Source organism: Sparus aurata, chromosome 14, assembly GCF_900880675.1.
Source record: "Sparus aurata chromosome 14, fSpaAur1.1, whole genome shotgun sequence".
Lineage (NCBI taxonomy): Eukaryota > Metazoa > Chordata > Actinopteri > Spariformes > Sparidae > Sparus > Sparus aurata.
Window position 1 is genome coordinate 15,170,913 of NC_044200.1, and position 27,154 is coordinate 15,198,066.

The 27,154-nt window shown below is 42.1% G+C and overlaps 1 protein-coding gene across 2 annotated transcripts in view; it reads right to left on the reverse strand.

Annotated features, from left to right (window-relative positions):
• Positions 1 to 27,154, reverse strand: part of plxna4 (plexin A4) — a 233,762-nt gene that overhangs the window by 80,764 nt on the left and 125,844 nt on the right. For both annotated transcript variants that reach the window (XM_030439779.1, XM_030439780.1), the window contains exons 4-5: positions 18,356 to 18,484; positions 6,259 to 6,359 (exon numbers count right to left, since the gene is read on the reverse strand). In XM_030439779.1, coding sequence (XP_030295639.1) covers positions 6,259 to 6,359; positions 18,356 to 18,484 — 230 coding nt within the window. The remainder of the gene's footprint in view (positions 1 to 6,258; positions 6,360 to 18,355; positions 18,485 to 27,154) is intronic.

Here is a 27,154-nt window from a genome sequence, read left to right on the forward strand (position 1 = left end):
GAATATTACTCATATCGCAGCCAAAAGCAGAGATTGAGATATGTCAAACCAATTATTAATGTGAAGATATTGCAACATTAGCACCACATCTTCCAAACTGACACTGATATCACAGAGTAATGTGAGATATTCTCAACATCCATGCCAAATATGATGACATTCATTTTGACAATGCTACTTCTCCAAATATGGTTTCCAATCTGTCTGGCTGTCACACATGACAGGCACGTTGACAACCTAGTTAACCACTTACAAAACTGACAGCTGACAGACCGGTACTACGGGAGGTAACATATCCATAACGTAGCTGTAATACTTCTGGCATACTGGCTTGTTGTGTAATTTCCCCTGCCTTAGTTGGAGAGGTTGAAATGTGGATGGAAACGGCACAGAAAAAGGAATATGTCATGTCAGACTATTGTAAACAGTCAGACACATAAATGGCTTTGCTGAACAGAACAACAAATATTAGAAAATGAATAAAGTTATTTCAAAACAGAAAGAAAATGTAAAGTTCCCATATTGTCGAAAGTGAGATTTTCTGTCTCTTTTAATTATAAAGCACATCTACAGTTGCTGTATAAATACAGTAGCAAACCGCACACTCCAAAGAGAAACTCACACAGCCCATATTCTGAAACTTTGTTTTTTAACAAGTCATCAGGACTTCCGGAAGTTTGTCATGTCAAGACTATAAAGTCACTGCCCTCAGGGAAGCTCCCAGCACAGCTGTTGGTTTCAAAACTGCAGGTGGTTTCAAAACTGACCAATAAGAGCAGAGTGGGATTTTTAGGAGGGTGGGGGGGCTTAAAGAGAAATTAGCTAAAACTGAGCATGTAGACAAAGGGGGGAATAGAGGTGCAGCAGCAATTGACAGTATGTGCAAGTTTAAGTGTATAGTTTGATGTATTTTTTAGATGAAGGTATAAACCTTACAAGGATCACGATAAGTCACCTTTAAAAGTGGCTTTGACCAAATTATTCTGACTGTCCTTACTAAGTCTTATCATATACAACAACTAGAATGCTATAAAGGAATATACAGAGTACCAAACAGGTGACCTGTTGCTATGCATGAATTCTATTGAAATACAGGGGTAAAAGGTAAATGATAGACAATATAAGTATGTATGTATGATTTTGGTTTGCTACTGTACATAGGCTGCTTCTCACACAATCCCTCAGAGGTAATCTCCTGTAAGAGTCTTCTATGAGACTCTCCTCTGATTGACGGAGTGTGACATCCAATGTCAGTGGTAAAAGAGTGGAAAGAAGGGGAATGATGAAAAGGGGTGCTGATGTGAGTGAAGACTTTCCTTTCACCTGCCGAACTAGACAGGCATTAGCATAAGTCGTGCATCTCAGCAGAGGAGAGCATGAGTGTGATGGGCCAAGACAGTTTGGGTGACAGGTGAAGCTTCAGGTTTGACACAAAGTTTTCCAGGAGGCTTCAAATATATATAGGGGGCACATAGGATACACAACTGATAGGTTAAACAGGAGCATATGTCTATAAATGAAGACATTTGCCTTTCCAAATGGTCAGTGTTTGTCAAGGACAATGACTGCAATCAGACACACACACGTGCACACAGACACACACAGGTGCACACAGACACACACAGGTGCACACAGACACACACAGACACACACACACTCACACACAAACACAGGTGCACTCCTGTTGATTTCCTCCCCTGTACTATTGATTGCCTTTCTCCTCTTCCCCTGGTGTTCTCTCTAACAGCTCCTCTCACCGATCTATAAAGTAAATAAAGGCAATGCTGAGAAAGAGAGAGAAAGCGCGGAAGGGAGAGAGAGAGAGAGAGAGAGAGAGAGAGAGAGAGAGAGAGAGAGAGAGAGAGAGAGAGAGAGAAGAGGGGGAGCAAGCTTGCTTGGCCCAGTGAGGTGATTTCAAGGTTGATTGGGAACAACAAACTATCTGGAAGAACACTTTGAAGATGAACCGCATGGTATCCTTTCCCTCAACACCCCTCCTTCCAGCACAAATAAGTGTGGATGTGTTTGTTTGTGTGTGTATTCTAAGAGGTCCTGGTATTTCGGCCTTTTTGCGATATGTTATTAAAGATACACGATATAAGCCTTTGGTCTGCAGTGTACTGGGCATGGTGTTCTTTGTAGAAATATCTTCATCCTTGGCCAGTCCAGGAAGAGCATTTCGCAATGTCGCATGGCATTGAATATGAAGACAAAAAAAGAGCTATTCTCTATTATCATTCACAACACATCGACCTGCTGTCCCTTTTCTCCACAGCACTTAATACTGACCCTGTGGGCATCAAAATGCTGCCATTCGCTCATGGATGCTCAGTCATTTGTTTCCCCTTTGGGCACATTCTGTAATGTCATGTTAATCTATTCAAGCTATGACTGAGCAGGACTTCTGGCCAACCACAGATCCGGAGGCAAACCTGAGAAAATTGTCAGTAGTGTCTCTTAACCATTGCTGTTGTGAAATACAGATTTTACAAATGCACTCAGCATACAAGTGGATAGTAGAGCGTTGTAAGCTGTACAAGTCTGTTTTATTTTTCAATGACTCTGATGTCCATAAAATAAGAGTACAAACTTTAATGTCCAGCCATCCAGTCAATGAGCAGTGAGTTACTAACAAAACTGTGATATCCTATAATGTTCAGCAGCTACCTATCACCCCTGTATCTATTAATACATCCATCTAAAGTGATTAATATTTAACTTTGAGCTACATAAATAAAATGTTATTCTGCTAAGATACTCAAATGGAGGTGATAAAAGAATGAAGGACATAGAATACATATTTCTATCCTCTGAATATCAAGTAGTTCAGCTCTCACTGGATATCTGTGTGTGTGTTTGTGTAAATGTGTGTGCCAGAGCTACTCACCAAGGACAGACTTTTAATGCATAGTTAATTCAGCCACACATTCTACCTTACAAGATGGCACTTCCTTTTTTTCTCCAATGACTCATTAAAACTATATACAGCAACACATATTGCCTACTTCTTCTTAGGGGTTTGGAGAATGGCCAGAGAGACCTAAGTGTCTGACGCTTAAAGTCTGGTGATTCCAGCGAGGTTGACGTGAAAAATACTTTCTGAAAAACAATCTGAAAATCGATAGTGAATGTTTCTTCTGTATTGTGCACTGGCCATATGTCTATGTGGATTTTTTCTCTTATGTATGTATATTTGCTGGACTTGCTGGGATGTACTCTCAGGCTGTGAATCAGTCCCGTTAATGGTCCTGTACCACTACTGACCTCACGTGACACTTCATTAAATAAAGGAGCCGTCGAAAGGGAATGGAGCGATACATATACAGTTTATTTAGGAACCATCAAAAGTAGGGCTTTGTCATCTCAGTGTGTGCTCTTATATGTGCAGACAGCCAATTATTTTATAATCATCTCAAAGGGGCCAAGCAAAACTGACCTGTTAGAAAAAGGTGACATATTTATGCAGAGCACTCTACTGATGGTGTGGGCAGCATTTATGCAACTATATATGTGCACATATATTTGCTTGTGTTTGGCTCCTGTATAGCATTCACTAATTAGCCATGCATCCCACTGTCCATTCTCAGCTATCATTGTCCCACTGAAATTGATGAAAGACAGGAAGCGAAGAGGGAGTCAGAGAGAAGCATACCTACAATTTGATTTTATTTCACTACAAAAGGGATCTGTTTTCTGTACACAATAAACTGGGTGTTGCTAACTTACCCTCCATTATTTCAAGCAACGTGTCAACAAAGTTTGCCCTAATCTGACTTTAATATTTAACTACAATGTGGCAAGAGTTCTTATAGTAAGTGACGACCGAGTCAATGTGAATTCCAGGTGAAGCCTTCATTTGGTTACTTAGCCATAAATGTGAACTTTACATGAAATTCACCCAACTTAACAAGGCTAACACAATGAATATGTCTCAAGTGGCAAAGATTAACAATGGTTGATATAACAGAATGACTCAGAGCAGTCAAACAGGAGTGATTATAGCACAGTCCTGCCCTGTGGTAGAGGCGGCGCTCAGGGGAGCTTCAGTTACACCAAGACCCTGTTAAGAATTTACAAGCGGGGGTTGGAGAGCGATGAAGAGGAGGGACTTTGGGAAAGGTAAAACTTTGATCAATCAGTCATACTCAGCTGTGTGTGTGTGTGTGTGTGTGTGTGTGTGTGTGTGTGAGTGTGTGTGCATGTTTTCATGTGTTCGTGCGCCACAAGGTTGAAAGTAAGGCAAAAATGTGTGTCAAACTGACCACCGGTGTGTGTGTGTGTGCTCACAACTCACAACCTCTCACACACACAAAACACACCTGTAATCTCCCTTTCTGTCCTTGTAATGGCCAAACGCCTAGACACCTGAGATCGACTAAAGTGGCATTTTGCTTATTTTCTCTCCCCCTCTCTGGCCTCTATTCTCGTTTTGGCGACTTGACACTAATTCTCCGGCACGAAAGGTGTGTGTGTGTGTGTATGTGAGCGAAGAGAGGCGTGAGCTTAGGTGAGCTGATTCTATCAGGCTAAGTGTGACAGGCCAATCTGTGGCCACCCATTTGCTCTGACCGGGAGGATGTCCAGGGTGTTAATGGCTTTGTGTACACACACACACACACACACACACACACACACACACACACACACACACACACACACACACACACAGTAAAGAACATGCACTCACATACATACCATTTTCACATAAAGTCACACACACTTTGATTTTTATTTATATTGCAAGTCCAGGCAAATGATTGCAAGATGGCTGCTCCCTGGTGGCCTTTAATTTGTTGTTTATATTGATCCAACTAATTTCTGGATAAATTACCTTTAAATGAAATTATCTGCTAGAATACACCAAATGTTTGATCAATGTTTGGTTAAGTATGGAGGGTTTAGCGAGGAAGTTCAATACAAGAAAATTGTGATAAACATGAAACTCGAGACTGATGCATTACACATACATACATGCGTGTGTGTGTGCACGTGTATGTGTGTGTGTGTGTGTCTGTGCCTAAAAGCGCTGGTATGTGACCCATAACCCATCAGAGTGTGTCCTCTGTCTGCTAATGCTCTTTCTACCCTGGAGACCTCGAACACATTCATCCTCTATTTCTCCTTCCTTCACTGCTGCACACAAACTTGTTCTTTTCTGAGATCTCTGTCAATTCATCACATTTAATTCCTTTCACGTCTCTTCTCCCTTAAAAGTTTGTGTCCAGGATGACGATCCTGATAGCTTTCTTTGCTTTATGTCTCTGTCAGAGTTTACTCCTCCATTATCTTCTAGTCTGCTTCCCCACTGCTCCCTCTTGTCATCTCGCCATTCATTTTCTCAATCTTTCTGTCCATCTTCCCTCCTTTCTAGTTTTGGTGTGTATGTTTCTCTCACACTCACACCCCTTCTCTGCCGTTACCATGTCCTCTCATACCAGCAGGGATAAAGGTCCTAAATGGTCTCAGTCACGCACACACACCCTGTACCCAAGGGCTAGCACCAACACAAGACACCAATTTTCAGTTTACAGTCGAGTGGGAAATCGCCCTGCCCCTAGCAAGTACTATCTTCTACTCCAACCTTGAGGGACGAGGGTTTGACAGCAGCTGGGGTGTGTGTGAATTTGTGTGACTCTGTGTGTGTGCGTGAGAAAGAGTATATGACACATCCAGACAAGCTTAAAGGAGAAGCAAAAGAATAGAATTGTGGTCAGTGAGATACTCTCAGATATGTCTCATTCAACAGTTTCCAGTTCAGTAACAATAACATAAGCTATCTCTCTCTTCATGTCACCTCCTGAAGTCTGGAGCGGTGCCCATCAGAGGCCTGGCTATGCCCGCCAGTGTCTGTGCTCTCACCAGGCTCTGGTTTCAGGACTGGTAAACAATGCCAGTGGTTAGGTTTGGTAATGGATCCAAGGGGGACACTGGCACAAGGCCGAACCCCAGGAAAGCAATCTGAGAGTTGGCCTGGGTTGGCGAGAGGAGTCCCTGAATGCTCAAGGGCTGCAAAGGATGGATTACTGGGCATTGGCCCAGGCGTCGTGGAGGTAGGGGAGGCTAACAACCTGAACACTACACCCATCCACCCTAACACTGTCTGGTTAGTATGTTTGGAGCTTGGGGAATGAGTTGGATTTAAATGAAAAAATATCATGTTTGTATGCTTGAAAATTTGAAATAGAAACAGGAAATGTTAACGTGTGTGCGTGTTTGTATAGGTGTGTGCACATATATGACAGTAAAAGTAGTACTTACGTGTTGTGCAGGACACACCAGCCACAGTGGGGATCTCCTGAACCGAGACAGTCACTGCAGGTTGAATACTGACCACAGGCCTCCACTGGCACCCGAGACAGCTGCAGAGAAACACAGAACAAGGATTAAATATGGCAGACAGAGAGATAGGCAAAGATATTACAATGAAACATGACAAGAGAAAGAAAGAAACACAATAAATATTTGAATTCAGGAACTGCATTGTTTGGGTATGTCATGGGAAGAATTTGAGTGTGATGGAGAGCATATCTGCAAGCTTGGTTCAAGACGTCTGTGTGTTTCCCAGCACGAGAGAGAGAGCGACAGTGAAATTGAATCCATCATAATAATTTAATGGATAAGGGGCATCAAAATACAATTTTCAGTTATTTCCCAACTTACAAAAACCTTCCTCAGGCTAGACAAGCATAATGAATTTCTATTCCTTTTGCGCCACTGATGGCTTACAGGTAACATGAAACCTCAAAAATAGTGAGAGTGAAGCTGTACAGGGAGTATGACTCATTGAATAACAGTCCGTTTTCATGGTCAGAGGTGTTGCATCTAATCTACTAGAAATGTAGCAGAATACTTCAGACAACCTCTTCAGAATAGGACAGAATAGGAATAGAACTTGTTGCCATCAGGTACCCTACAGCGTCTGTGTTGGTAGATAGGTGAACAGTGATATTTGATTATTGTTTGAATGACTGAGACAAAACCAGAATATTACAATAATTAGAATAGCTGTAAATTGCCTCTATAAGACTATAACGGAGATTATATGTTTTGGGAGAAAAGCAAAAAAATCTAAAAATCTAGCCAACAATAAAATATAGCACTCTGTCAAGCAGTATTCAGAGTCAAAACAGGCAAGCAAACAAATCTGACTCCCGTAAAGTGATAATGCGAAGCATTTTGTATCAGCCCTGATTTTCATTAAAATGTAACTGCTTGACAGTTTCCACCTTCCTTCACTGGCTCCATATGGGAAACTTGGCCACTTGGGAGAGCAGTCCATCCATTATGATATATAGCCCTGCCAATTCAAACTGGCATTGACTGGCACTGATTGGCATGGGCCTTGAGTGACCGAGCACAAGGGGCAAAGCTGAAGTAGATCTCAGCCGTCCCCCTCCTCTCGTCACCATGGTAACAGCATGGTGCAATAATAGGTGATGCTGGCACTTTTGATTAATGAGCCGTCATTGGTGGATGACCGCTGTCACTCACGCTGCTCACCGATGACAGCCGGGAAACAGAGACGACATCATCAGTGTGGGACAGATATTGGGTTATGATGAGGGTAAAGCTGTGTGGGTGTGTTTGTTTGTGTTTGTGTGTGCGCCCGCACACTAACTGGAAATTCAGTCCTGAAATATGAGTTTTAGATGGAGGGAATTAACTCTTTTTACTTTCTTTGCCACGGTTTTTTGCACATGGTTTTTAAATATTTTATTGCAATAGTCCTTTATCATCTTCCAGATAATTGTTTAGAAATCTTATGCTTGATTGAAATATTATCATTCATTATTCAATTATTTACTATTATTGGGGGTAAATCTTTTTCAAGTCCCACATTTGTTACATTGCTGATAGCCAAGCTTAGTTTTGTTGGATTTGGCTGTTTCCATATCCTTATCACTGGCTGTTTCTAGTTTCAGAGGTTCTTTTAAGTCAAATATATATTTAAGGATTTTTCTAACCTCTTCCCAGAAAGGTATCAATGCGTGTGTATAATTTTCTACTTTTCCTTCATATCCGGTCCAGCAACAAGTTCCTGCTAAAGGATAATGTTTCGCGTTCTTATACAGCTTAATAAAACATCTCATGTTCACTTTCCCTGCAAATTCTCTCCAGTATTTTGACTGTGATGACATAATGTTTAAATTTAGGGAGTCTTTCCAATTTTCTGCTCATGTTAATGTCATTTTATTTATTTCTCCCTTCCTTCATTATGGTTCCTTCCGACAATGGTGAGCTTGGCATGTTAAACAAATTTTTTCTCATGATACTTGAGAAAAGGTGCTCTCTTCGGCCAAAGCCCTGCAAAAATACAAACTTTGGTGTATAATGAAGTAGAGAAATATACATATACAGCTTTAAGTCTGATGTCGAAATATGCAATAAGCATCAGTGCAGCTTGCTGGGGATTTGAATTTAGTGTCTCGTTTAAAGACACTATGGCAGTGATGATGGGCACTGATGTAATCTTGGCAATTTTCAAATCACTTCACCGCTTCAGTGCACCAGTGGGTGCTGAGGATCAAATTCTTTTGGATACTAGTCTCTCTTCATACCCCCAGATATAAGTGATGCAATTATACATGTCTCCGCAGCACATTTACTGACTAAATTCAACATTTGAGGGTATGAAAAGCCATAATTAAACCGTCCAATGTAGGGCATGGCTGAATGTAACAAGAGATCAGAAACGCCTATGCGTAGTGGTATCTCTAAAGCGCAGCCTGGCACTGACGGCGGTTCTCTCTGTCGGACGCAAAGACTATCACACAGCACAACTCTGCCAGCATCTCATGCTGTCTCTCTCTTTCAAATAAAAACACACCAAGTCAAATCTTACAATTTTGCTCACAGTCATAGTGAAGTCATATTTCTACATGTTTGCTCACACAGATGCACCACAAACATACTTTCAACTGGAGTCAGACATTGACACACTGGCACGATTGAGATACTCCAAAAACACACTACTACATCACTCTCGCTCTCTTGCTGTCTACATTTTATGTCTCTTCTGTGTATTTCACCAAATACTATAAATAGCGGCAGACACACGGACTGACACAGATTCACACACAGCTTAATGAATTCAGAGGGGGCGTATCTCCTTGTCAAAGTCAAGAGGAATCCAGCATGCTATTACAGATGAAGAACAATGCAAGTGTATCTTTGTGTGTTAAGCGCGAGCGTGTGTGTGTGCTCTGGGGAAAATAAAAAAATCAGCTGGTATGTTTTGCCCTCCCTACTGTGTTGAGCTGCATTTGCATTAGGTAGATAAAGGGAATGAGTTTGAGATGGAATCAGAGAGATAGTGGCGCAATTGTGTGTGCACATGATCAAACTCAACACTGATCCTTCTTGCATCTCACATGATAAGATTCCCTGCCTTCCTGTCACTCTCCACCAATCCCACTCCTCCTCCTAAAATCAACCACTGCCTCGGCCCACTGCCAGCTAAATAACCTCTTAGTCAATGAAGAGAAAGGCCATTGTGTTAGCCTATGGAAGGATTTCAGCTGCCAAAGCCTTATCATGAGAGTGTATGAAACCACAATCTCCCTGTGTGTGTGAATGTGTTTATGTAATCTACGTAGCTATGTCACCGCATCGAGTGGTTTGTCACCTCGTGATCTGCCATAAAAGCTAAGCACCCAGACAGAACTGTAGCAAACAATGCCACCATATCTGAACGCTTTATAATTTAACACTTCATCGACAGCAGATAGGCCGATACGTACGTGTGTGTACCCTCATGTAAACACACATAGAAAAACACGCACGGATTTAGACTTTGCAGAATGGAAAAGACCTCCTGATGCCTATCGAGGCCTCAGATGCCTGCATCCGGGGAAATGGTTTTCTCAACAGATAAAAACACACACACACACACACACACAAAGACAAACACACACCACATTCAGGGCCCAGCAGAAGCAATGGGTGCCAACGTGGATCCTCTGTTCCAGAGCGCGGCTCCTGATATCATTCATTCTCCCTCTGTCTGTCTGTCTCTCTCTCTGTCACTCAGACGCTCTGAGGTGTGTAAGATCATACATTCATCATCTCTCCAGTGCCTCCATTCTCTATCTGGCACACACACTCACACTTGAACAGGCAACACTTTTGTCCCCTCTTTTATAAAAAAAAATTGAGGGATTTGGTGGCTAAACGACCCACTGCACCCCTTGTCTCTCTCATCTCGATATCACATTCATTTCATGCAATCTTCTTCGTGGGCTTTGCCAGAGGGGCAACCATTACGGCTCACTGTCTCTTCACTATGGCTGCGCTATCATATCAGCAGGGATAAATACAAAGGATGGGGTGCATGGCATTTATAATTCCCTCCTGTTTCAGGTGAGAAAATGACAGCCATTACACCCCGCACTCTCCCGCCTTTCACAATAGGAAGAGATGGAAGTGGCTGAATATAATCCTGCTTTTAAAAGAGGCTAAGATCACAGATGTACATAATGTCTTAATATTTCGGAAGCGGGACTAAGATATATTAGATTATTTGATAATTTACTGTGGCGGCACAATGGCATCAAATTATATATGCAACATATATACAAGTAGGAACATGTGTCTAAGGTCTAAGGGGGAGAGGGAGGAAGAGTCTTCGCTTTAAGTATATTCAGAATTTCCACTTCAAGATCTTCATCGTTTCACTGAGGAGATGATAAAGCTCTACTTTGTTTTTCTTGCCTCTCTCCTTCTTTTCTCTCGGTCACCCCTCCTCCTTACATGATGCCAGGGGCCTTCGAGTCAACCTGCAGTTGGAAAGTGATCATTTAATAAATCTGCAGAGACTTTTATTATTAACTAATTCTTCTGCCTCATCTCTGTTCTTCTCTTTATCCTACTCTTTTCCTGCCCCCTCCACTTGTAATTAAACAGGGATTTCACTTGCAGCCAAACTCCACCGCTCCAAATGAACAGAGAGAGGGAAATTAAAGTGATAGTCCAATCCTGCCTTAGAGCCTGTAGGGCACACTGAACTTCTCTTATCTTTTCTCTACTTCCCCCAGGCTAGCTTCGCCTTTTTCTCCTTCCCTGGTGTGAGTTTGTTCATTAGTTTGGCACAATGCTGCCAGTGCACCGTGACTACTGCCAGGAGAGCAGAGATGAATAAGAAATGATTTGGTGAAATGTACTGCATGTAATGCCATGTTATTTGGTAATTTTTAATAACACATTGTAAGTTAGCAATGTTCGAAGCCCCAGTTGTATATTTCGGATATTTTGGTGCACTGCATAAATCTGTTTGAGAGGGAGAGCTCCCCTCTCTGTGAGGATCTCAATTAAATATCCTCGAGTTATGCAGAGGCAAGCAAATCAACAGAAAACATTAAACCTGATTGCTGTAAGTGAAAAAATTATTCACACTTGTGACAATGGATAGGAATGATAATTCCTGATCTGCTGTTATCACAACAGCATGTCTTGTAGAGCTGCAGTGTTCAGTAGATTAAGATGATTAGTCCATCATAAGAAATTATGAAAGAAAATAATGAAAAAACATTTGCTAGTTCCAGCTTCTTAATGTAAGGATTGGCTCTTTTTCGTTGTCATTTATGATTGTAAAAGAAGAGTCTATGGGTTTTGGACAGTTGGTTGAACAAAATGATGAGCATTTTTCACAAGTTTAGGACATTTAATAGACTATGTAATTAATCAATCGGGATCACAATATTGTTAAAATACTTGCAATCTGTATTGTTTAGCCCGACTACTTATCACTTAATATCTATCTCTCTGATTCTGTCATTTATTCCTGGTACCTCTGCCTCTCTCCCTTTCTCGTCGTATGTCCCACCCATCTCCTCTCCAGCTGGATGGAGGACAGATTGACGTGGGAGTCAAATGAAGCGAGGGACACATCGACGACCCACTGCCTCGTCACAGCTGTTGCGCCACTCAATCCGTCAACCACCACCCGTCGGTATTATATCATAAACTCAGTTAACAGAGCGGGCCAGTGGCTGCAAGTGCAATATTGTTTTCATTTGACGTCCTCAGAGGTCAAATGAGAAAGCCATTCATTGCGCTGTCAGGATTGTCAGTGCATGACAAACGACTCGGATACAATCAATCATTATCACTTATCTTTCCATTCCAACGAGGGTAAGGCCCCCCGTACACACACACAAAAAACTGTTAAACAAGCTTGAGGCAGTTTACTAATAATAGTTTACAGATAAGAATGTCCTGCAAGAGGTGTACTCTGCTATATTTTTTTACCATCTGTCATTGTTGCTCAGTCTGTCTACAAAATAAGTAACCAAAGGCTTAAGCATGCGAAGCTCAGCAGCAAGAAATTCATACAGCACAACTTGCCCCAACATCATGCTAATGTTGCCCCATTACAGTGTCATTACATTACAGTCCTCAGTGGTAGAACCATGCAAAAGACATGATGGATGTCAAGGTAAAGTGCATTTAAGGTGTCAGGTGAGGTCTGACCCTTCGGTGCACAAACAGGATTCACAATTAGTCTGCCATTTTTCCCACTGGCAGGTGCTAGAAGCTAGAAGTCACACATACACACACAAGCACACACAGAGTGGCTAATTCTGCACAGGCTGCATCATCTTGCCCTGGGGCATAGCCTGGGTAAAAATAAGGCCTGTATCACGCAGATGGAGTGCACAGTTTGGACTGTTTCCAGCAGCCAAGACACTGACAAACGATGCCGATGACGACTCCCAGGAATGACACATTTTGTTTATTATCTGTCTGCTCTACAGTGTAATGGCCTTGCAGATTCCAAATTTTGCAATGGAAAATGGGGAAAAAGAGAGAATAATACGAGAGACAGAATATACAGCAAAACAGCAGGGGAGAAAAAGAGAGAGAAGGAGAGTGAACACAAAGGTAAAACTTCAAGAAGGGACTTTGAGTGAGCCACGAGTTCACTCCAACCTTGTCTGCCCCACTTTGTTGACATTTTTCAGAAGTGTGTCAGGCAGCAATAGCTGCGACATATCAGCTCTGTTCACTTGCCTTGTTAGACCACAGCAGCCTGCAGCTAAACTGGGACACAACATAATATGCACATCTAAACACCTCCGTAACTCACAGCCACACACCAGAGGGTGAGGAAGCCACACTGTAAGGGATGTGGTAAAAAGTTTCCTGCTGATAGAAATTAAAGGAATTCTGATATTAAATGTCTTTGATGAGATGTGAAGACGCGATACTTCCACAAATTGGCTTGTCGGATTTCCCTCAGGGGGGTTCGAAATAGAAAAAGGCATTTGACTTTGAACGATCTCACTCCAGTATAGTACACACTTTCAATAATTCACACTTACAGATCTGCATTTGCTACACTGAATATAAATAATTCAGCACCTTGAGTGTGGCAGTCCCAGCACTTTCGAGCAACAGTTTACATGCTGCATGTAAAAACCTCAGTGTATGTTGGGGGGGAAAAAAACAACTCAAGCAAGAAAACCATGTACTGTAGGGATATACTTGATATAACCAACCACTGACTGATGGAACAGTTGCTGGCAGGATGAGTTCATGTGTTTTGTTGGGATGCTCGAGGGTAGTGGATGGCTATGGGAACATTGGAGGCTGGATTAAATGACTAAGACACAACAAAAACTGCTTGAACTGCTCCCAAATGCCCTGGAACGCATGTCAAGTCTCAGCACAGCCGGCCGCTGGGTAGCGTACTCTGCAATCAAAATCATATTCGTTCAAATTACTTTCCCATGACTGTGTCCAAAACAGGAGTTGTTTATATTCTATTTAACTACATGGACAGTCATGGACAGACATCCATCATGGGAATGAGTGTTGTTGCTACTGGGGACGTATACTTGTTGTGCAGCAATGTTGGTGGTGTGTGTCATGTGGAATCCACAATGATGTTGAGACCCAAGGTTTCCAAACGTGTCCCATCAGAACATGCACTGTAACCCAAAGCTTATCCTGACCAAAGTTATAACTCTACAATATATCTGTAGCACCTGTAAAAATTAACACTGTGTAAGTGTGTGATTTGTACCATTAGTATACGCCCTGAATTTACGGTGAAATTATGCCCCCACCTCTGCCGACACCACCTTATTCATTCCAGTAGCATGTCCTCATTGTGGCTGTCAGATGAACCAGTGTTAACTGGATAGTAACACACTATTGGACACAGCACCAGCTCATATTAACAGTGGGATTGACCTACCCCTGTCACTCAAACACCAACCCCAACATTCATAATCACAGCCTATTCTATAATCTGACTGTCCTCTCTACACCAGAACATCTATTTAACCCACTAATAAGATGACTCGTCTGTGAGTGTGTCTGCGTTGGAGCGAGTGTGTGCATGAGTGAGAGAAGGATCCAATTAGAGGACAGCCAATCACTGGATTAATGAGAGAGCAGGGGATGACAGATTACTCTGCTAGTAGGAACTGGTGAAAGAAAGCAGGAATGAAGGATTGGGGGATGGCACAGGTTAAAAATGACAATGGGTAGCGCGAGCGGGTTAGAAATGGAATAAAGATGGAGAAAAAGGAGATGAAGAGAGAGGCGAAAAGAACACAAAAGGCGCAATCCTCATTCGCTTTACAAATCCCCTTAGAAATGAATAGAGGTTGTAGAGGCAAAAATCTATAATCCTGAAAGAAAAACAAACCTAACAAAGAGGACACAGTCACAGGATAAAGCAAAAAAAAGATCGAAAGAATGGAAGAGAAATTAAATGAAGGATGAGAAAAATACAATGACTGGGATGTGAAGACCATTTTTTCTTTTGCAGCCGAGGATAATGCATGGGACTGCGTGGATGTGTTTGGCCAGCTTTCTTCTCTAATGAGTGTATAATGTGACACAGACAAGCAGGGTACAGTGTGACTCTCAGCATGACGCCTCTCCCTGAAGCAGGAGAGATACTTCTCTGTCAAGGTGTAGCAGTGATCCAGCTACATTGTATTTCATAGTTGATTAAATATATCATTTAAACAACTGAGCTCCATATTTTTTTCAGTCCATGACTTGAACTGAAAACACACAAAAAAACACAAGACCCAAGAAAAATGTATCGGACCTGGCAATCATTATACAGCAATCACTTTCTTCAATTCACTTTCTGATCGACAGCAATGACTGCACTTAGGGACAAGGTTTGCATTTGTTCAGCATTACTGAAAAAGCTAAGAGCCTTTTCTCAACTTTCAGCAATTTGTCTTTGTTATTTACTGCCGGGATCAGAAATAAAGGCAGCTTGAGAATCACAGTTGCAGATGATTTCTAAAGTCCCAATACTCTAAACAATAGTTCACCTTCACCTTTAGCAGAGCCACAAAGCCTCTGCATGTAGTACAATTATATGAGGTATGAAAAACAAACACAGAAATGAAATGTGCAACACATCATACATTTCTGCAATCTGCATTATTCTTCATGACCACATCCTTAATTAAACTCTACCTCTGTCTCTCTCCTGACCCTTTTCTCCTTGCGGTGCCTTGCTGGACTCTCACACCAACCAGGATCCAGAGGAGGCCTGTCTCTTGGTCCACCCCTGGCTAAGCATCAGTCTAATGGGGAGGGTTTCTAGGCTAAAACCAGCAGGGGAGGAGCTGCATCGACCAACACTGTTCTCAGCCTCCTGTTGTGGGCCCCCCTACTCTTGATTTTTCTCTTTCTGTATTTCTCCCCTATTCCATCTATCACACTCTCTCTGAGCGTCTGGGTCCCAAGGACCAGAAACAGCAGGTATATCTCTGCTATCGACCAGCTCTGCTGCTTTCGTAGCATTTACCGCCGCTGGGACTCGGGAATGTGCATGTGTGTTAACCATTATGCCAAAATATTGTTGCTATACGTTCTTCTCTACCTTTGAGAATTTGTGCCCATCTCCAGTGATTGCAGACACTTGGAAACGATTTGTGTTTCACAGTAAATCAGGCCAGGGACTGGTGATGGTGAAGCAGCAGTTTTCAGCTGCCTCAATTGGAAGTGAAGTCGTTTCAAACTCTAATTAATTGGGCCAATGCTGATACTTTTAAAGAAACGATCATTTAATGGTAATAACTTCAATATATAAACCTAGTAGAACTGTTTTGGTCTTTATACCCTTTAGCAGTAGTAGTGTGTGTTTGTGTTATTGTGCTCTCAATATTTGTGTGTATGGTAATTCCCAGATGTTCCTCCTAAACAGTTAGTGGAGGTCAGTCCTCTAACTAGGCTAATTGACTAATTACTTCAAAAGGCTCACACACACACGCTCACGCACACAGGAAAACTATTGGCCGACAGAACTCAGCGAATTGGCACGCAAATTAAAATTGCTAAATTTGTAACTTGATAATAGCGCAACATACAGAGATCCAACAGAATGGGGAAAACATTTAGATGTTGTTCCTAACAATTACTTTGTTATTCTGTAATATCATCTGTGAGCCCCATTACATGCACTGTAATCCAAAAGAGAAAAAGAAAAAGAAAATCTCAAAATGTGAACAGATTTGTTCTAAAGACTAATTGGATGTAATGAGGAAACAGCATCCTAAATGTCATCATTCCTTGAACTTGTCTTGCTCCCTTCCTTCCTTTCCCATTCTCTCTGCAGATGGAGTGACTGAGACCTCAGGAAAGGCAATGAGAGCGGCATCTGAAAGAGTACCTTCAAATCATTGCCCGTCTGATATTTAAAATGTTATCAGGATAATCTGGGTACTTAAAATGTACACGCAATTACACACACACCCACTCACCCACCCACACACCCACACACAAACAAACTGCACTACACATTAGTAAATAGTGACACTTTCATGGTGCCAAAGAGGTCTATAATCCTCTGGAAGCTGCAGACAATATACAGGGGTAACTAGGTTATCGCTGCCAACAAAACACCAGTGGCCTTTTGTGATTACGGGTGGCTCGAGATAAAGAGGCGGGAGAGAGGGAATGATATGCATATTATCTGAACTTCCGAGCTTTTGCTATTTTGTAACAGCCACATTAATAATGGACAATAAATGGGGCTACACTGAACTGAAAAGAGAAAGATCCACCATGGGTTCTCTGATTGATGAAGCCGTCTTTGAGTGATTTCATTACTGGCCCTTTAACAGTGTGTGATGAAAAGATAATGCTTGCAATAAATGGTAAGATGTCTGTGTGTTTATGGTTTCTGTGATGAATTAACTTTGGGGATCTGGACTCACTTCATTGATTTCTCTTTGAGGACAACACATGGCTTAAATAACTTTATAGTGGTCTGTTTCAGCTTTTAAGAAACTGGAGGATTAACACCTTATGTTTGGTCTTGAGAGGACTTTTAACAGTCACTGTATCTGTCAGGCACTGAAAAAGACTGGCCAGCACTATTAATCCTAACAGTTTTTGGCTCAACATTCTCATAATCTTTTTGGACAGATATATGGATATAAACGCAGAATCTGTAGGCATAGAGCAATAATTTGGTATCGGAATTATTTCTGTCTTGTCTGTTTGTAGTCTGAGTAGTATTGACCAATCATGTTTGATGGACTTGGGTTGTATGCAGGTAAACAGTCCGTGAGAGGAGCAACAGAGGTGGAACGTATTAACAGAAATGGTATCTCAGAACCAGTTTTTATTCATCTATTTACTTATCTATTCATTTGCAGATATTAATTAGCTGAAATGTCATATACCATCCATTCTCATATCTCAAGTTGGTATTTAGTTTATGGAATAATCTAAGTAACTGCTTTTGTCTTTTTGTGTGTAATATAAAAAAGAAAGTGAACACCTAATGCAGTGAGTCATACGCGTGTGTGTGTGCATTTATGTGAGCACAGCATGCGCGTTATGGAGTTTCCATGGTGCTCCTTTTGCCTCTGATAGAGGTGTTCACAGTCTCTCTGTGTCCATTACACAGAGTGCTGCTATTTCACTCTACATTCCATGTCATCAAAGGTACTAAGAGAGGTTGTGTGTGTGTGTGTGTGTGTGTGTGTGTGTGTGTGTGTGTGTGTGCGTGTGTGCATGTGCGTGTGTGTGTGTCAGAATCTGTGTGCACAAAGACACACACCAACACGCACGCACAAGTGGACGGAGACCACTCTCCTCTCTTCCAATAATTCAACACATTTATTCATTCCAGCTCTCCCCTCACAGTCTGTTTCTGTAGAAATACACACTTATAGCATCCAACAGTCTATCTAATCCCTTACTCTCCTCCAGCCAGACTGTAATGAAATCCTGCATGCTACACCAAAGGTCATTCTACCCTTTGACATAACAAAATGATAAATGCCAGTGGTTATGATATTGAGTCAGCATGGGGTAGATTTTTGATGTGTGTGTTTTTGTGTGCTTCTGTGTGGCTGCGTGTGTGTCTCACCTGGGTCTCAGACATGACATAGAGGTAGTGGTGGTCAGAAGAGAAGGCCATGTCTCTGAGGATGGGTCCATTCTCCACCGCCTGCACTGTCTCATACTGCTGAGCACGAGATGAGCCGTCTACCCGGATCTGGAAAAACACAGAAGCACATTATGGATTAACATATTTCATATATGCATGATATTTTTACTGGCTGTAGTGCTCACGTTGCCTCTCAGGTGTTACAAACGCAAGATTAGAGAGAAACATTCCTAAAACAAACATGAAGGAAAACATTTTTAAAAAGCTTTAAGAGTCGGGCTGATTCTGTCAGGTTTGTTGAATCAGTGTCAGATTTATTGAATACCTAAAAAAATAAAACAACTTCTTCAATGTCTTAGATGCAGCTATAACAATTCACATCTGATATGGAGAGGATGAGGTGCCTTGGTAAGACTCACTGACAAGTGTTTGGGTTTTGGAATTCAACCAACATCAAGTTCACTACACTGACAATATTATCCCAGAGGTGGTAGAGAGTACAGAAAAGCAATTAGAAAAAAAATGAGTTAAAAACTTAATAAATGAGAAACAAGTTGAAAAAAAAAAGGATGCATAATGAGAAATGTTGCTTTCCTCAAGGAAAGACTTGGAAATGGAACAAAGGTGGCAACAACGTGTACAATTAGGAATCAAGGTATCATAAAAAGGTACTTTCGAACATTATTATTGACAAAATTGCCCATCTACTTCATACTGCCTGGGGATTTTCCCATGCGTCATGCCTTTCAGTGCTGTATCTGAGAAGCTCATCTTTCTCTATTGCAGCTACAGCCATTCAAAAGTGATTACAGTAATTAGGCATCTGGGCAAGAGGTGTGGTCTATGGGCCCCTAGGTGTGTTTACTCAGCAGAAAGTGCAAGGAATTGGCCCCACACACACTTGGTGGTGTGATGGAAGTGTTCTGGGTTGTGCCCGAACATCTGCTTACATCGTCACACACACCGGCACACGCACAGGATGTGTTCCAAATGATCCTTTCTAAATCTGGTCCTCTGGCTGTAATTTTCCCACTAACACACAGTTCTGACACCTAGCTACCCAAGCAACTTTCAGCACCCGGTAGAATACACGCACACACACACACAGACCAGTGTGGGCTTGCAGACAGGTGTGAAGCAGGTCTTGTTAAAGTTGTGATGACTCTTGGTAGTTGTTTGTGCACTTCAGCACTTAAGGGTTCACAGGTAACGGGCACAAACGGAAGATAATTGGACAAGAAGCAGATGGTCGTGCAGACAGGTGAGTCACTTCATGATTAATTATAATACGCTGATGACAACACACTCTCTGGTAGCATATCATTAAAAATACCTCTGTGCTGGCCCGACTTAAGCTCGAGTCTTTTTAAGGTCGAGAAGCCTCTACTGTTCTAAGTAGGTAGACCGAAACCTTATTACCAACTGAACACAGAACTGGTCTTTGTAAAGAAAAGGAAATTATTGAGATGGATTAATATCTTATTTTAGAGGATCAAATAGTAACATAAAAAGAATAAAGAGAAATAGCTTTTAGTGCACCGTGGAACATAAAGGTACACTCATATGTGCAGAGGACAACAATCGTCTCTGTATCACTCCCCTCATCATAATCATAAAGCACTGGCACTAGTTCTAGAAGCACAATATGCACATTCTTTATACTTAATGTCAGTCGCTCCAGCCCTTAACTTTACTCTACATCATAACAGAAACCAACTCCACTGCTGGACAGCCAAATGGAACTTCTCTTTGTCTTTGCTTTGACAATCAACTATTGTACAATAAAGAGAGAAACCTAAGTACACAGGGTACAGTTTACGTCCTGCCCTGCTCCTGCTGCTTCTACTGATATCCAGTTTCACAACATGACATTTCTTTAAACAGGCACCGTCTTTCACCCTGATTTCACCCTGCTCTCTTTTGTTTCTCAGTCATTCTTCCTCTCTCGCTCTGCCTCCTGCTTGGCTTGTGTAGCGATCTTGATCTCAAAGGACCTTGAGCTCTGTGCATCAAAGCCGCGCACACTTTCACTGGGAACCATTGTAAGCACTCGGGTCAGTTGCAAAGAGAAGAACAGAAGGCGAATGGGAGAGAGAGAAAGAAGAGAGGCAGGTAGGAAGAAAGGAACTTCCACGCAAGCCGCGGCCAGATTCAGCAGGTGGGGTTATCTAATCTGCCTGATCGGGTGAGTTAATTTGCGGCACCGTGCATATGCGGATAGTACACAGCATTTGTGTGTATGTGCATGATGCAGCGATGTGTATGGGAGAAGTGTGGAGCCAATTGCTGAGCAGAGTTAAAGGTCAGATAGTCAATGGCAATGGCTGAATATAGAGTTTTATTGTGTTGGGAGAGATCCACAGTCACCAGGGAGCAGAGGGGCTTCCAGGGGAAGCTCCTGTATATTATCCCTCAATCTGACCACCAACAAAAACAAATGAGCCACCAGGGAGTGCACAGCATGTCCGCAAGCATGCAACACTGGCTGAATGAGTCACACAGGGACTGGAGGGGAACATGTACGAGGGAAAATGAAAAATCCAAGACTTGTTTGATTAATAATTAGCACATATAACATATTTAATAGCAATTTTAACCTGTTTTTTTTTTCATTAACACAGCAGGGTCACCCTGGGCTGGTAGGTTTCAAAACAACAGTCAGAGCATACTTCATCTCCCCTGATATCATACTGTGTGCTTTGAAGGAACAAAACTGCCAAATATTAGTTTTCTTTTTTTAAAGGAACATCTAGGGCACGATATTTGTTACTACAAGAAGACACACTATCTGAAAACAAAAAGCCCACACGGCGTTGACTGAACACAACCAATGAATCAATTCCCTTGATGAAAGCCAAAGCTAATAATTATGTTTTGTTATGAAACGACTAATCCGGGTTTCATTGTCAGCAACAGTAATTATTAATATGTCTTAAAGTAATTTCTCCATCAGTCTAAAATCATTAAGGCAGCTACAGTGGTGCTAGCCAATATTATCTGATTCCTTTTCAACAGTAATAAAGTGGATTAGCTGCTCTATGCTAAATGGATTACAATGCTAATCTCTGCTATCACATTAGCACTACACAATAGACAGTGCCAGACAGTCTTAATTTTGCCTCAGAGTAGTAGGAAGGTGAGAGATGCATTGGGCCCAAACATAAATGCACACATACAAACAAGTGTGTTCACACAAGCACTCGCGTGTATAGAAACATTGGCATTTCACTCTCTCTTTTTCTTTCACACGCTCACACTCACACACACGTGCATACACAGGCTGTCTGGCTGCAGCTACTCATATGGTAATGACTGATACGGGAGGGAGGGGGGGACTGGCACTTCTGACTCATAGAGCACACTTTCTCAACCCTGCAAAATGTGTCAGGATCCATTTGTGTGTGCATGTGTGGGGGAAATCGATGCTATACCGGAGATCATACAGAGAAAAAGTCCCACTCCTCCATATAGTGACCATCTTGGACATGAACTGTATCCCCCTAGTGGATGTGAGAGATAACTACATTAACACTACCACTGGAGACTAAGGAAGATCCTGCAGTAAAAATGCGCCTTTCTGTGATATTTACTGTCAGACAAACACAAAAATACCTTTTCAATGCATTTCAGACTTAAGACTTACATTTTTGGGGATTTGAAGTATAACAAAATGTGAGGGAAGTGGCGATATATCAAAAAAACAGCTGTACATGTATTTCTTAAACAGGTCCAGTGTTACAGTACAGAACATAACAAATGCAACGCCATGTGCAGATGGTATTTCTGCTCCGAATCTGTCAATGAAAAATAATGCGCCCAAAGTGACTATCTCCCTCTCTCCATGGGGCTAACAGCTAGCAGAAGGTGTGATACAGACAGGGAAGCCATTCCGGTGTGAAAACCACAGGAGTACCCTCTCTCGGTTTCCTCGTGCTGGCACTGTGATCCACAAAAACACATGGAAACTGCCGCACTTCCTCTGACTCTGCGTGGAATCCATTTTGAAGCAGGTGCAAATGCAATGCAGCAGTCTTCTGTCATATTATACATATGCTTTTTTAAAGAAATAAAATAACTCTGAGATCTGTGCTTACGTTGTGCAGTAAAATCAAAGGCATGTAAGCTTGTAAATGTGCAAATAGCAACTGAAAGGATATTCTAGTATCAAGTTATTGGAAAGTCAAAACATGGATTGCTCGGTTTGTCATCGCTTGAATCCAACAGACACCTTAAATATCCTGTGTCAATAACGTTGTTGCCCCTATGGAACCTTCCTCTAGTGAAAATTGCCCTTTGGAATTCAGTACTTCTGCTTACACATCTGAGCACTTGTATTGATTTTAGATGTGCTATTATGTAGAAACTACTTTACGTCAAGTGATGAGATGGAGAAGTCTAGTCAGTCCTCAGGAGACATAAAAAATACTGCTGCAGCAGTGGTAAGGAAGGTGACAGTTGTGGCTAAGTGCAGGAAATACACAGTTAGAACAACCCCCTCTGGCCCCTCTGGAGAATCAGCTTACTGAAAGTTTGCTTCCCAAAACATGCAATAACTGAAGGGGAGGAACCACACGTGTGGTCCTGAATTGGGATAGCAATAGCGATTGGAGGATTGTGTCCTTGCCTGCTACGGCATGGAGTTTGGGGTGGCAAAAGGAAGGTTAGTCACACAGAGTTGCAGTCTGTTAAGCATGGCACACACACTAACACGGCATGGCTGGAACACACACCATGACCAACATGCTGCCAGTGGAAGCCAGAATAAGCTGCTGACTATAGTATCACTATTGGTCTGACACGGGCCATGCGACAACAGTGAGCAGAGTGGGATGGAGCAGAATGTCATCCAAAGTCACACAGCATGCTGGGAAACTTAAATTACCGCAACACTCGTGTGAGGAATTCCACCAAAACCCTGTCACGTGCATGGGCAAACCCAGCATTGGTGCCAGCATGTCTGTGGACTAGAAGGGTCATGAACTCAGCATTGTTCCAAAATGTACTTAGAGAATTGTGTGACATTCAGGTTGTGCAGTTTATTTGTGGTGTTCAACACGAAGATCCGGAGTTGTGGCAAGTAATGTTAACTATTTAATCTACCATATTGATTGTAGCTGTGCATTACATTATTTTTAAAAAGCATTTGCATTCAGTTGACTTTATATTTTTGTGTTCATTAGCTGGCAGCAAACTTGATGAGCTAGATCAGCGCATTGTTACTGATAGTTTAGCATTAGACAGACCGTTTCAGTCAGTTCCAGTTTTTGGTATCATAACATTGTTGTTATTTTCCATTTCTGAAGTGGTTTTGGTTTGTTTTCCTTGTTTTAACAGCAATTAATGACTTACAGATGAAGCATATTTTATATGCAAGTCAGAGACTTACAGAAAGCATCCGTCTAACTCCCCACCATAACAGGGAAGATGTACTTTGATTAACAATTATATGGGAAAGATATCTGGGTTAAACTCTTGTCAACCTGTTGCTTTTCTCATTTGGATACTAACAGGGTCACGTTCCCCAATCTCAGCATGAAACTGCAGGTTAAATGGGTAAAACCAATTGAATTGATGGCCAAAACTACAAAAACTTGAACAATGTTTAAAATAAATCTTCAAGAATTCCTGTTTATTCAGTTGTAATGTCACTTTGCTAAAAAACTGTAGCTCATTCTGGACATTTAAAGAGTGGTTACTACTATCACCATAATGTTCATGATACAATATATACCCAAGTTGATTTGTGAATTCCAACAGCCTGATAGCATCTTTTAGTGACATGACAGTCAGAGAACAAGTAAATCGTGCACACGGAGGTCTCCCTGGGGTCTCCTCTTTAAGCCCTTGGGTCCCGACCCTGTCCAAGATATCAATCAGAAACATTTGAAGCGGCAACAGCATAGCCACATGCCAAATGCCAGTGTAACCCGACCTGCCACACTTAGCTCAGGTTTCGACCCTCTTTGTCAAACCACAGCAGAGTGTTAGGCATTCAACCAGGCAAGGCAGGACAAGAAATAAGAGCCCGGAAAGAGAGACAGCCAGACGGACAGAGACAACTGAGAGGAACATTCACTGTGAAAGAGACACGAAGAAAAGAAACAACGTATCGTCACTATATAATGGCAATGTGTCTCTCCAAGCATTCTATTCATACCGACAGCAATACAATAGTTGCTGTCTGATTGCCCAAATCTGTCCAGCTCCCCGAAACATATGGGAGACAGAGAGAAAAAGAGGGGGGAGTGGAGAGAATAACAAAAGAAAAGGGGGCTAGGAGGCGGACTGGATCCATCTCTCAGTGTCAATCAATGCCAGGATGAACCTTCCTCTTCCACATTCAATGCCTCAATATATAGCTTGAGGCGAGATGGACTGGTGCGAGACTAGTGGGGGAGTGTGGATGATTTGACATTAATCTCAGGGTATTAACGAGGATGTGGCATTCTAATATGGGATGCCAGGCTGGTTGTGTAGCATTGCTGGAGCAGAGTACTGCGTACGATCCGCTATTCATCGCCAAGAGTTATTAGGGACAATCAAAGGAGGAGAGATGTGTTTTATTCTGTCTGAGAGGAAGACTGGCCGGAGAAGAAGGCACTAAACACATGTGGTACTGGAGGTGACACATGAATGAGTAATGCCATGGTACTTGTGGTTCATGTACAAAATCTTCTGGCATAGTATTTTATGTTTTATGATGAGCTATAATGGAGACATCGTGCAGTTATCAAAAGGTATGACATCAACTCAATGTTTTACTGCTATCCTTTATGGAAGCAAAATATTCATTCACCTCATTAAAGATACTTAAAAAAAAAATCCCCCCTTCTTTCCTTCCTTCCTTCTTTCCTTCCGGCTCCACTCCTCTCTCTATAGGAAGATGAGTGGGCAAAAAAAAACCCCACGGTGGAACTGAACTCATTCTGTGCTTTAATTCAACATTCTCTGTTTTATGTTTGTGATTCGGCATATCTGCTACACAGCAGGATTTTAATTAATGCATTTCCCTGGATGCTTTGTGGGTGCAAATCAGGGAAATGTCATTGTTAGCAGGGAAGTAACTACAGAGACATGCGTTGGCAGTGTCAAAACTATGCAGAGTATTGACCTCTATAATGGCCCTCCTGTTGGGTTCGCTTTTATTGAGGTTAATCCTCTGCAGATGTTTTATTTTGGCAAGGTTGTTTAGGAACAGGAGGTAAAAAAGAAACTTCTCTCAACTCGGTTCAGTGAGGTAAAAGTGGCATGGCTGGGCCAATAGGGGTTTTACTGGGTGGCCTGAGTGTGACTGTGTCATAGCAGCAGAAATAACTAACGTGAACAGTTAAAGAAATACAGCACAGGCACAGGAAAAGCAAAAATCAATTTTAAGTTTTGTGAGTGAACAGGTCCACTTATGTTTGTTTCTATTGGTGCTACTTCACCACCTCACATCTGTGATCTGACACTAAAGCAGACAGAGCCGCAGGGGGACCCCTGGCTCACTGACTGACCGTTGTGGCATTAAAGGTGTGGTACCTGTTAGCCTGCAGGTCCATGCGGCCTACTAATCTAACCTTATCCCCCTGCTGAGAGACAGACAGAAAAAGCTGGGAGAGAGGCAAAGAGAAGGACAAGAATGTTATTGTGAGGGATGATGGTGTTGGACGTGAAAGGGGACAAGTGTCTGGAGGCTCCCTAACTCATTTCTCCCCCCGCGCTCTCCTCTCCTCCCTGAATCTCCCCTATGGCTTCAAAGGGTGAGTGACAGGTCTCCCTGCTATCATTCCCTCCACTGCTGAGCTGCCTTAGAGCACTGTGACCAGGCAGGGGGCTCACAGCTCAGCTTTTGTTACTCATTTCCCTCCTCTGCCATTTCTTTTGCTCTGTTCCCCCTCTCTCTCTCTCTATCTCTTTCTCAGGTTCTGTCTCAATCTGTAAGTCATAAGGTGGACTAAAATACCTGCAGGCTTACGGCCGGTTCAATCTTGAGAACATTTGTGACCACTTGACTTCTAACTCACTCAGTTTCTCTGAATTGTATTCTTTCTTTTCAAAATTCACTTCCTCTTACTTGGTATGTTTGTTGCAAACAATCAGTTGCAATTACAGTGTGTTCTGTTTCTTGTCCACTTTTCATTGTACTTTAACAGTTGTACTTTTTTCCCACGATCCGATGTGAGCGGAAATAAAAAACCTTGCAGACGTATGAATTTTTTTTTCCATTTCTCCCTGCACAGCCTGGCGTTTATGTGTTTTTTGATGGTATCCACTGTTTCAAGATAGTATGGGAAAATGGCCTTCTACTGGATGTTGTGATCTACAGCATGTGGATGTGGACAGGAAATGCTCTTCCATCAACTTAATAAGACAAAAAGCACACAAATGTGGCCAGCCAAGAGTAACAAGCCTTGCCAAGTCTGGACAATTGTCCCTTCCCTATTCCTTATCGCAACAACAGCAACAAACTTTATTCTTTTTCTCCTGGTCTTGTATCATTTCTTTGTCTATCAATATTTCAACTTTGACATTTTTCCTCACAAAATGCATAATTCCATCACTTTTAAGGTGCAGAGAAGATGTCACAGCTCATCTCTCTCTACACAGCCCCTCTATTCCTCGTCGTACTTCCGCCACGCCTTTTCCAATCCAATTCCTCTTTCACTGTCTCACTGTAGAGTCACGGCAGGGTGTTAGATGCGACAGGTAGAGATCTCCTGACAGACCTCATTTAGTGCAGACAGATGCCTGGCCTGGCTGAGAAAAACTGATACGCACATTTCTCTTTCAAACCAA